Below are 12404 nucleotides of genomic sequence, written 5' to 3'. Positions count from 1 at the left end.
TTACATCAGCGGATGACTACTGCTGAAGGTGCTGTATGTAAGGATGCTGGTCGGTTATCATTGCAGTTTTCCCTGTTTACTCAGCATAATCTGAGGCTATTGCTGCTAGTAGGCATACTGCTTTTGACAAGTTAATTAAACTGTTAATATTTATTATTATTGCTTATACATTTTACTTACATTTTACTCCATTTTTTTCGCTTGTATTGTATTTCCCTGCCTGCTTTATTGTGTTGGCTGCAAGTGAATTTCCCCTCGGAGATACAGTACCATCTCATCTAATGTTGTCTTTACGTGTTGCAGAGAAAAATAAATATGTCCTGTCCTTGTGTCAGGGAAGTGTCCGACGGTGAAACGAACATCCAACACCTCAAGCTAAAGTGCCCTCAAGTGTCTCAACATGCAGAGCCTGCTTCCTATAATGAAACTAATATATTGTTACCTGCAGTGTACCCTCAGGTCCAAGTGCAACAACTTGTTACTTCAGCCAAATCCAATAATTGTACATAGACACTGCTCCTTTTCTACTCACTTGAGGATTATATATTATATATATATATATTTATATATAAAGTGGTTTGTTTTTAACGGTTATGAGTAGCATCTGTATGAGACACTCATAAACAATACTATGCAAGTGTAACTGAACTGTTATTAAAACTTGGAAAGGGTCCGATAGATTTGAAGCACACCTTTTTTTTCCCCCCAAAAGGCCAGTTAGACCCAACAGTATGATCTTATCCAGGCCACCCTACAAACCATAAGCTCAACTCTTAATTAACTCATCAAATCATTAAGTTCAGATAGCTTCATATTCCACTAACCTCAAATATATCGGGAGATTGAGACAATTATTTTCTTAGAGAGAAGAGTCAAAAATCAAAAAGTGAAAGAATTGTGGATTGGCTTTCAAAGTTGCACGTGGGTCTTTTATGCACCCCATTTACTGTAAATAGGAGAGGGGTTACATCTTTCTACATGATTGACTGTCATTTATTAGCATAATTAGTATTGGAAAATTACTTTTTTTACAAAACAAATACCTTATTGACTTTGGAGAATGGAAACACTCTGGGCAAACAATAACTTTGTTAGTGCACGGGTTTCATTGTGCTCTTGAGAATTCGGCTTCTGATTATTCTTATTGCATGGGTTGATATTGCATTAGTTAGTTTTTATAGCGTTTATATTGCAGTAAAAAATAAAAGCAGAAGCTGGCCGAGGAACTGTTGTCAGGATTGTATTCTAAGCCACAACAGTGCCATCTTCTGGTAGTAATGTGTATTAACTTAACAATAGTGGACAGAGTTGCAATAATAGATGTAGCATAGTGATAATAAAGAGTTCAGTGGAAAACGCATAATCTATAGAGTACTTTGCAATGCAAAACTCATTACTTTATTCTTGTGTACATTTGCCCAAGGAAATACTTCTCAGCTGATTCCTTCCTGCTTGCCTTTGGCTTTAGAGATCGGACACTCCCAAACACAGCAGAGAGTCTATTCTGAAGCGTATGAGCCAGGAAGCCGTCCCAATATTTGCAAACCAGGGAGCCGCCAGGTTTAAGGATCTTCTCACTTAGGTCAATCAGTGTCAAACACATGGTGATGAGTTTCTCTTTATCCATATCTTTACATCCACTGGCATTGGGTGCCATGTCACTGAGAATGACATCAGCCTTGGCGTTGGGCAGCAGGTCTTGCAGCCTGGCGTGTGTGAAGGGGTCAGTTATGTCGTGACTGGAAAGGAAGTGCGCGCCATCTAGAGGCGCTATGTTCAGAAGGTCAATCCCGATCACTGTACCACGGGGCAGCTCTGCATCTGGGATACAAAGAACATAGCTTTATGACTCTTTGTTCGTGCAATCGCGACATGTGGGCTAATGTGGACAACAAACCGCATACAAATGGGTTCGGCTTTTTATCAGACGAGAATGAAAGAATTAATTGATAGGGTGAAAAGTAACACTCACTTGCTCCAGTTGAGTTAACCCTCTGTACTGCGATCTGACTCCAAGCACCCGGCGCTGCCCCACAATCTATTACATTGTCTCCCGGTTTCAAAAGGCTGTATTTGTCAATGATTTCCAAAAGCTTGAAGGCACTTCTACATCGGTAATTGTGGACGCGAGATGCCTTGACATATGGGTCATTTAGTTGCCGCACTAGCCAGTTTTGGTCAGAGGTAGTTTTGCCTTTCAGGTTATGTGGGATCTTTTTCATAAAGGCTAGTGTGGTATGCAGATATCTTTTTGGAAAACTTGAATATTGCATACTTGGCTAGTAAACGTCATTTATCTCTATAGGTCATTTAGCATCAAGCAAGGTAAATTGCGCGTGCGCACTATAACCACAACATATCAATTGGTTACAGACAAAAACAGTCCCCTTCCCTTATCACACTGGATGAATAGTTCCTACCTAGCAGCACACAATCGTTTTTTGTTGAGCAAAGACAAATGGTAGAAGGTAGAATACACAAGATACACTAAACACGTATATATTCGAAATAAAAGTTGTAAATACAAGCCATTACTCTCTGCTGTGCCGTTTCACTCATTATGACCATTATGAATGTTTTAAGTCGAGCATGTTTGAATGTAACACGTCTGATCTGCGTTGGATCAGGTCCATGCATTGGAGGCGGCATGTTTCGAAGTCTTTAGCATCAGTAGTCTAGAAAGTCAACGCGTGGGCCTGTTGTGATCATATACTTATCGATCTTCTGAAAGGTTGCACTGACTGGTAAACACAATGTTCCATAAGTAGACATGCCGCGAAGCATGATGCACAGCGTTTTTTTAATGTTTGTATTTCGATTTTCCTATAGGTGAAATGACAACCTCAAAACTACTAACCCTGGTTCTTGTGATCGAGCCTGAGCGAGTTTTGCTTGGCATGAAGAAGCGAGGTTTTGGGGCAGGGAAATGGAATGGTTTTGGGGGCAAAGTTGAGACAGGAGAGACCATTGAAGATGGTGCGAGGCGGTATGTGTGTGTGCTGTGTGTATTTATATTATAAATGTAATTCTGCACTTGTTTAACTTTTATATATTTTTTAGGGAACTGAAAGAAGAAAGTGGTCTGGAAGTGGACGTCCTTGAGAAGATTGGAAATATCAAATTTGAATTTGTTGGCGAAAAAGAACTTCTTGATGTGCATATTTTCAGGTCGGACTCCTATAATGGAGAACCAAAAGAATCGGATGGTATGACTACAGAAATATATATAATAAAAATATATACATATTATGAAACAATATAGATAAAGGTCGAATTTGACTGAATAGGTCGTAAATCACAAACAGAAGAAAGCAATCAAGTAGGCCTACTTCATATCAAGTATTTTTCTATTCCATAATGCAATCTAAAGCAAATATTTAACTTCATACAAGCAGCACACAGTGCGTGCTTGGACCATCAACAGCGAAGCGAAACCAACCGATTATTGATTTAATAATACAATGGGTCTTAACATGAATACAGTTCAGGTCATGACAACGGGAGCATTTGTTCCTTAATAACTATAGGCATTGTTTCGCGACATGTCTATTTTAATTCTCTTTAATTCTTGAAGCCACATTTGCAAATCAGAAAGTCCAAAATATGGAGGTTTCTGTTAACCTTGGTGTAGCAGAAGCTATCTGACTCAGGCTGAACTTTGTTTCGTCTCATTGTCTTTCTATGACTATGATTATATGATTATTCTTCTCTTTCTCTCCCACCAGAGATGCGGCCTCAGTGGTTTGACATTGACAAAATACCCTTCAGCCTGATGTGGCCAGACGATATCCTCTGGTTTCCACTCATGTTACAGAAGAAGAAATTCCTAGGCTATTTCAAGTTCCAGGGTCAAGACAAGATCCTGAGCCACACATTGGATGAGGTAGAGGACCTCTGAAAGAGCACCCAATGGTTGTCTGGATATCGTTACCCAAGGATGTCGTCTTAAAGAAGCAAGCCTTTATTTCGTTTTTGTAGCATTTGTTAGAGGAGGTTGTTAAAAGGTGAGGGGGTTACAGTTTCTGTATTATACACTTTACATGTAAGTAAACAACATACTGTATTATGTGTGGGATAAATCTGTTCCACATACTTTTGTTTTAAAATTCAAGGAACGAAAATGTTCCAACAATTATTGTAAATACATCTTGAGCATAATCAACGTTTTATAGATCTTTATACTTCACAATTTTCCACTTTGCCTCCATATCCTCAGTCATCCAACCGTCATTAAACAAGAATTGTATTTACCTTCATTAACTCTTAAACCAAACATCTGTGCAAAAAGTATTAACTGTTTTCAAGCAAGTGAATTATAGTGTAAAACATAGCTTCAGAATCAGACAGGACAAGTCCCTTTGACATAGCTTAGAAATGTTGTTCCATAGAAAAATCAGTGTACAGTACAAGTATATATGAAATACATTTTTCAATACCATAAATGGAATAAGGTATTAAAACAAAACGATTTTCATCTTGCCCTGTTATCACAGCCAGCGATAGAAAATACATTGAGTGAGAACACATTTTGGTACAAATTGGATAAATGTCAACAGCCCATTGTTAAAAATATGTACAAAATAGAAAATATAATTTCATCAGATAAATGATACGAATACCACTTGTGTTTGACACATATATGCAAGCTTGATGTCTGTAGTTATATTTGTTTCATATTTTTGCAATCTAAAAAGAATGCAATGACAGAAGCTCACCTAGAAAGGATCCAATAAACTATGCTAACATCTATAAAGTAAGCCCTTAATTTATGAAAAATATATTTCAGTTACATTCATATTTTGAATATAACCAGTTTTTAGTTTCCAGTTAGACGGATGTAAAAGCCCATTGGCAAATACGCTCCCATGCAAATATGATAACATACTTGGCCAGCTCCAGGTAAAAGGCACCTGTTATACTTTTTTGCAACTTATCTTGGGTGTACTCTGTAAAGTATTTACACATTTGGCTCATAAGAGAATGGAATGAACAAAAATATATCTGACTTCTACAGCTCCTTAATTAAAATGTACAGGGTTTTTCTTCTCATCAGCTTTTGCTTGTTATACAGTGATATGTAAAAGAAAAAATATATATATTTCTTATATTACTTTTGTCAGTTTTCAGTTTCAAGGCAATACAGCAACAACAAAAACCTTGCATATGATTACGTTGCAAAAATAATTTGCAATATAGAACACTGGATACTTTTTCTTTTTAGCAAAAGTTTAATGCTGGGTTAAGTCTTCTTTTAGCTTGTAGCGATAAGGACTTTTCAGATAATGATTTGCATTAGCAGCCTGTTGTAGATTGGCGGTTTAATACGGTGGCTGAATCCCATTATTACTGAAGAGAAATCCAAGTTTAGGCTGAAGATCATTCCACACTTCACCCATCTAGACAGAAAGCAAGAAAGATAAGTTACTTATTATGACAGTTATGCCATTGAAAAAGTGCTGAATTGGGAAATCGGAGTTATCCTTGACATAATCATTACTCGACAGTTACTAAACTTTTAATAAATATTGACTTGAACTTAGAGCTTGTTTTATACAAGTAGCCCCTACAATACCATTCAAAATGTTAACTTTTAAAAGAGAACAAAAAAAAAAAATTGGGCTTGCACATCAGAATGCCTCGAGGAATTTATTGTTGTAGATACTCTGTCATTTTGAGAGGACTCGAGAGTTGAGGTATCGTTGTATAATCGTAATGCAAGAAAATATTACTTGACGTCACATTACCATGTGACGTCACAACGTACGAGCCCTATAAATGGTTCATTCTAAAACATATATATCCAACCTCCACCAACAATGCAGTAGTAATTAGAACGGGCTCTTATTTTCAGTAGGCCTTACCTCTGTGTGTCCTTGGACCTGAGACTTGACAAAGGCCCCCAGGATGTGGTAGGTCATAGGCAGGTAGGTGAAGATGAGCTGGGTCTCTTGGTGGAGGCAGAAGAGGGAGAAGTAGTTGCGCAGTTCCATGGTCTGGATAGCGTTTTCTTGCTATGTTCCGAGGGGGGGGGGGGGAAATGTTAATAAACACAAACCCAGATCGTATTGATCATGGACGATCAGGGCAATTCTAGTGTATAAATCAGTGTTATGATAATTGTTTGTACAAATCCAGTAGCAAAGACTGCATGATCAGATTTTAACTTTTTCTAGGTCTTCAGAATCTTAACCGACTTGCGAAGGGCACACTCCATCTGACAAAACAATTAAAACATTGAATGGATAGGTTATAAATAACATTACGATTGTTTCATTACCATTACCTACGTATTCCATGAATCTAGCATTAGCTATACATCGAAACAACCAAGCAAAGTGTAAAAGCGAATGACGACAAGCCTAGGAAAAGAACCAACTCACAACCGATACCCTCGACGGACTAAAAGAAGAGGCTAGCATCACGGTGGGAACAAAAGGCGGAAGCCACCTGAACGATGCGTGACTCCAGCTGTTCCACGGACACCTGCTCCTTCGACTGCGCCGTGGCGCTCATCATCTGCCTCTTCATCACGCTGTACTTCTGCAGGGCTCTCTGGTGCTCGTGGAGCACGCCTTTCTCGTGCCTCTCACACAGGTCCTGCACAGCATCACCACCACCATGGAGACGGATCTCAGTTTATTACACCGTTTTGTTGTTGAATACTCGATTCTGATTGGTCAATTGCGGCAATCTACGGTCTGTTGACTCGGAACAGCAGACCGCTGTCGGTGAATAACAGACTGTTGTTATGGACGCAGATCCAACATCTAAAAGGACTATGTATTCAAGTAGAAGCAATATAATCGTTTGTTGTTTTATTTTGCGATCAAAGACTTGATATCTTTAGTAAGTAGCCGTGTAATAAATCGGATAATCAATCATTATTTCCAAAAATAAACTGACAGGGTGATGCAGGACTCTTATCCCTTACTTAGTCACTCAAAATACATGCTTTTTTTTTTAATCCCAAAAGCACTGATCGGGTGGATGCAGATAGAGATGATTATTATTTATGCGCAGTCGGGCATTTGTTTTTGGGATGCCTACAGTTAGGCTGTGGATTGGAGAATGGATTCCAGGAATATTTTCTGTCTGGTATTTGAACACACCATATATGCATTTCCATTAAATTGACCTTTGATTGATAAACATTAAATAAGATATAAAGAATGCATATTGGATGGGATGTTATATTTTGTAGAGGAGCAATGATTGTACTAACTCTGTATGATTGCAGCAGATCCAGAAAGAAATTCAGTTTTTCCACCACGTCGTCTTCCTCCCTCCGACCCTGAAGACAATTGCATGGAAAAGGTTGGTCCTTGGCTAAAGTTTTGCAAAATGGGGCTTGAAAGACGACCAGTCAAAAAGGATTGCAGATTTTCACCTGTTGAGCGGCTTTGTCCGACAGCAATGCAAACTCTACAGAGAGGCCTTTGAGAGATTTCCTCAAGGTCGCCCAGGTGCTCTGAGAGGAAGCCAGAGGGGGAATTGATGAGGCATCTGAGCCCAGCGTACTTGGAACACAAGAGAGGAATTTAGATTTTTGTCATGTATCATTGACGCTTCTGTCCAGAATGACATGCATTGAATTCAGATTAATGTCGGGAAGGTATATATGGGTTAGTCATTTTGCTCAATGATGCCTTGAGGTATCTTATATAGGTTGGGTATTGAACCCAGTACCCATTCATTTCTCCTACAAATACACATCCAGGAGTAAAAAACATGAATGCACAAAAAGTGTACAGCAAAAACGAACATGTGACATACCTGAGTTCTCTGCCAAACATGAGCAAATCGGTTGCGTTCTCTTTAGAGCGCTCAGCCATTTTTTCAGCTCTGTCTCGCAGCTTTTGGAAGCTGTTGTGGATGTTTCTTATCAACTCTCTGCTGGCTGAAAATTGGTTCTGGATGTCAGTGGGAAGATATTCCTAAAAAAAAACAAGGTAACCAGACTGTTAGTTTGTCATTAGTCTAGTCCTGTTAAAAAAGACATACAACTATATTATTCGTTTTCATTTATTTGTTTGAAATCTATTTGTTCGAAACAAACATTTGAACCAGCTCATTGTATAGAACAGCACACACACCTTTGCCTGGGTTGCAATCCGGTTTGTGATGAACTCGTCGCCCATTCTCTTGTAGGCGTCACGTAGTTTGATTTGAACGTCCTGTTGCACAAAGATAAGGAGCCATCGGAATGTGACACATTTTCTCATTCATTGGCTAATTGTCCTGATAACACACCATTCCCCAACTCTACCACATCCCTCCCCTCTCCAAGACAAACAACCAGAGTCACCTCCCAATGCGGGTCTAAGGGAGCTTGCATACCGATCCGTTGAACGCGAGGAAGATCTTCACCAGTTCATCGTCTGAGGAGAACGGGTGGCGTGCCACCAGGTTGAGGAAACGGCCCAGGGCCCGTCGCCGCCCCTCGATGAACTCTCGCTCCGAGATAGAAGTCAGGACTGTGGGTGGAAAGCACTAGAATAATTATGATGCAAATCAGAAAATACTAATATCAGTATCGCAGTGGAACATGAGAAGAAAATGAAAAAGACGGGCAGACGGGCTCACACACCAGCCAATTTACAAATTCATCAAACACATCTCGCAATGATGTCGACATAGAAACCTCTTTGTGTATTAAAGGAAGTAACGATGTCAGACTGGAATTGCCTTAAATATTTAAATGCAGTGCTTCAATGATTATTTGCGTAGCCTGAAGGCAGAATATGACTTTAGAATCTGCCGTTATTTAAGAAGCATTGATCTCGGCCAAAAATGTCAAACGGAAGTAACACGCGCATGATGACAACAGGAAAAGTCAAACTATGTTTCAAGATAAAGTGAAAAATGTTTTTCCGCTTTCCATACAATCAACTTTACCTCACCGAATCAACATAATGCTTGTCACATAAACAGATCAATCAATACAAGCAGCAAGTGTTTACATCTGCTTGAAATGCTAATTTGAATGAGGAAAAAGAAGAAAGCAGTTTCTTCTGCCTTAATTTTTTCTCAAAAAATGAATAATACCTAACGAATGCACATACCATCTGAAATGTGCCATCCATATCTGTGAATGCCTACATTTACATACTCTAACACAAATGTCAATAAGTTCCTTATGCCATCTGTGCACCAGATAAAGTAATAGCCCACACATTTGCACCTGCACTCAGCAGCATTCATCAACCTGTGAGTTGTATACAGCGTTCTAGAATTTTTTGCATCTATTCGAAAGTACAGTATTATTTCTCATATCGTATTTATTGTCCTCCCTATTCCAGTTCTGCTTTTGTTCCAGAAATGAATTTCCTTTTACAGGATCACAAGGGATTTAATTATTTAAAAGTAAGACAAAGGAAATTCGACCAAAATCCCACAGAATTTGTGATAGATGTGCTTTTTTGGAAATGACAACTGTGAAAAAGTTGACATAAAGGGTGCACTGTGGAAATAACAACTAAATAAAATGCGTGTAATAAAACAAATAAAATAAAAAACAGAAGAGCATGTGACATACCTCCTTTTAACATCCTCTTCGGTGGAAGGGCTGGCACCATTCTGTAGGCAAATCTTTGCACCAGCAGCTCATGAAAGACGTCAAAATCACTGTAGCGCCTGTAAACAGATATCTTGTGATGCTGTGAAGGCAGACACAAAAATGCATATTAAAAACCCTTCTCTCTAATCGTGACGACAAACAAATACATGGCCTTTTTATTGACAATCAATTCCCAATGCGATTTGTGCATAAAAAACGTATTTTTCTCTTGAAACCCAACACATTTAAAAATGTTTTTGTTAGTTTTGCTCTTGTTTGAACCACTTGCCTGGCTGGTGACCTGGTACTCCACGTGTTTGAGGAACAGGCCCTTCTTCTCGGGGATGAGCTCCACCTGAACGCAGTCCCTGACCAGCAGCTTATCCAGGCTGTGAGCCACCGTGAGCGGGTCATCTGGGGTCGGCTGCATCCTCAATGTCCCTAGGTCCTTGGGCTCACCAAGCTGGGGCTTTGGCAGCTCTGTGGCAAAACAGACACAAACAAAGAGACCATGTCATGCCGTGAAGAATTGAATGAGCAACACGCTGAAGTGACACTATTAACGAAAACTTGCCGATGTGTGTAAGAGTGAGTGAGTGAGCTGGTGTTTGTGTGGATATCGTGTAATCATAAACTGTATCAAATCAATTAATATATTGATTCACAACACACCGGTTCTGAGCGCTTAGATCCACTTTTGCTTAGGTTTTTGCAACTTTTGCTTAGGTTTTTGTGGGTTGCGACCCAAAATGTTCAGAATGAAAGCTGTGGCAGACTTCGTATTCTCTTCACCAATAGACTGGCCTGTAAAGTCATAGTAGTGGTTCAGACACCGGCCTGTACAGTCATAGTAGTGGTTCAGACACCGGCCTGGACAGTCATAGTAGTAGTTCAGACACCGGTTAACCATGCAAGCAATGCAATGTCCAATTAAATCATGAGAACCATGTAATGTTGCCAATGAAAACCAGCCAAACATGCGTACACACACACACACACACACACACACACACACACACACACACACACACACACACACACACACACACACACAATCAGGAAAAAGAGAAACAACAATATATCGCTGTCAGTACAGTAAGGAACGTGTGCAAAGTGTGCCAAGCACTTACAATTGCGAGGTTAACCCATTATCCGTATACAAAGATAGGTAGTAAAGTGCAGAAGTCAGCCACCATTTTAACAACACCTGGAATAACACAGTGAGCCTCAAATCATTTCAGTGAGTTCAAATAAACCTTAGCCAGGACACCATATACTAGCTACCTCTATATAGAAACACAAACAAGAGCAACTGGTTCCTCTCTTTTATAACCACAATAGCACTTGGATTTGGAATACCAACTAAAAAATAAGACAGGCTTTTTATTGCACCAAAAAGTTCTTCCCATAAAGTCATGTGTCCAGTTTAACACCGAGGCTGTCTATAAAAATTTTTAAATAATGCAAAGATTATAATATGTGTTGATACAATCATTTTGATACGATAAAGGGACCAGCCGTAAAACATGCGATGTTGATGAGTTAATAATTAAGCCATGTTTTTACTGCTGTCCCGGCTTGAAGACGTGTGCTGTCACCGACCTTGTATGCAGTTCTCCAGAAGCTTCGGACTCGGCTGCTTTCCTTGCTGTGCGAGAGCAATCAAGGCCAGTGCTTTATAGAGGGACAACTTGCTCAGGAAGCCTTTCGTCGAATCAACGTGCTCAGCAATCTGCCGTCGCAAAACATGAAGTGCATATAATAAAGTGCGGGAGGTCAAGGTTTATATACAACACCAACCGCGGTTGAACTATTTTGCACATTCTATACAGTGATTGTATACTTCTCATTCACCTGAAACAATCACGTTGACTTCGTGAAAAATCACGCCAATATTGGAAATATGACGCATTAGGAAAAATTATGATTAATAGGGAATATTTTCTGACATCCAAATATTGAATCGACTGGATTCTTTCTGTAAGAGTCTCAAACCAAAATAAGCCAATGCAATTACATAGATCAACAGCTTCATTGCCAATTGTATATTTATCCGAGTCTCACTGACTAGACCATCGGGGTGCGTTGTCCCCACCTGTCCTAGAGCAGCCTTCTGGAGATCCGTCCTGTCGAGCAACCTCTGAAACACCTCCACCTGCACCCTCTCATCCGTTCTACATCGGATGGCTTCATACACTTCCCTGTAGTACGGAGGGACGGACCCTGAAAACCAAACCAAAATCCCCCCCCAAAGATCTTTCAAATCACGTTATTTCAGTCTCACACAGATCGGGCGTCGGGCTACCATAGTGACACAGAAACGTGAGCACATAATTAATTGAGACATGTTGTTTAACACTGTATCCTAAATCATTACGCGGATGACCGGCAGAAAAACACATCTGTAAACAAAACAAAAAAGAGAGGCGAAACCCTACTCGCATTTAGTTAACCACAGCCTATGCATCTTTATAAAGTATTCTAAACAATGTGCCATGCAATAATCATTTCAACTTACATAAGTGAGTTGCAGTGAAAAGTACACCACGTTCTGCCAAGTGAGCACCGTGCTTTCAGTCGGCGTCTGACGAGGCTTAACACGTTTTGGCAAACCAAATGCAACTTAAAAAGAAGTTGACGTTAAAACAGTGGGGCGCTGACCACGGTTTGAGATTTCGTACATACCTTCATTGATCTCACCAGCCATGGCTCAGCTTGTCATGTGAGAGCCACAGCACCCCCATGTGATTTCCTGAAGAAAATAGAAAAAAAAAGAAAAAAGTATTCTTCCTTCCTTAAAGTAGTAGTGATTCCCTCACAGTCAGAGGGAACACGTCCACACAAGTAA

At 39.7% G+C, this 12404-nt stretch overlaps 3 protein-coding genes across 3 annotated transcripts; 1 reads left to right on the top strand and 2 right to left on the bottom strand.

Moving 5' to 3' along the window:
• Nucleotides 1-1082: 1082 nt before the first annotated feature.
• On the bottom strand, nucleotides 1083-2287 carry mrm2 (mitochondrial rRNA methyltransferase 2). The gene is made up of 2 exons (XM_079745709.1): nucleotides 1973-2287; nucleotides 1083-1821 (listed from the first exon to the last, which is right to left on the bottom strand). Exons 1-2 carry the CDS (start codon nucleotides 2271-2273, stop codon nucleotides 1394-1396), a joined length of 729 nt encoding a protein of 242 aa, XP_079601835.1. The 5' UTR covers nucleotides 2274-2287; the 3' UTR covers nucleotides 1083-1393.
• Nucleotides 2288-2610: 323 nt separating this feature from the next.
• Nucleotides 2611-3914, top strand: nudt1 (nudix (nucleoside diphosphate linked moiety X)-type motif 1). Its single transcript, XM_079746913.1, has 4 exons — nucleotides 2611-2744; nucleotides 2830-2986; nucleotides 3061-3206; nucleotides 3726-3914. The coding sequence occupies exons 2-4, from the start codon at nucleotides 2835-2837 to the stop codon at nucleotides 3896-3898; spliced, it is 471 nt and encodes a 156-aa protein (XP_079603039.1). The 5' UTR covers nucleotides 2611-2744; nucleotides 2830-2834; the 3' UTR covers nucleotides 3899-3914.
• A 31-nt stretch (nucleotides 3915-3945) lies between these two features.
• On the bottom strand, nucleotides 3946-12404 carry snx8a (sorting nexin 8a). The gene is made up of 13 exons (XM_079746912.1): nucleotides 12242-12404; nucleotides 11652-11779; nucleotides 11159-11288; nucleotides 9846-10036; nucleotides 9536-9656; nucleotides 8338-8474; nucleotides 8094-8174; nucleotides 7774-7934; nucleotides 7388-7517; nucleotides 7223-7291; nucleotides 6448-6597; nucleotides 5862-6011; nucleotides 3946-5396 (listed from the first exon to the last, which is right to left on the bottom strand). The coding sequence occupies exons 1-13, from the start codon at nucleotides 12261-12263 to the stop codon at nucleotides 5319-5321; spliced, it is 1548 nt and encodes a 515-aa protein (XP_079603038.1). The 5' UTR covers nucleotides 12264-12404; the 3' UTR covers nucleotides 3946-5318.

The sequence above is a fragment of the Pollachius pollachius genome (assembly GCF_949987615.1).
Source record: "Pollachius pollachius genome assembly, chromosome: 11".
Taxonomy (NCBI): Eukaryota; Metazoa; Chordata; class Actinopteri; order Gadiformes; family Gadidae; genus Pollachius; species Pollachius pollachius.
This window is presented reverse-complemented; position numbering and strand designations above follow the sequence as displayed.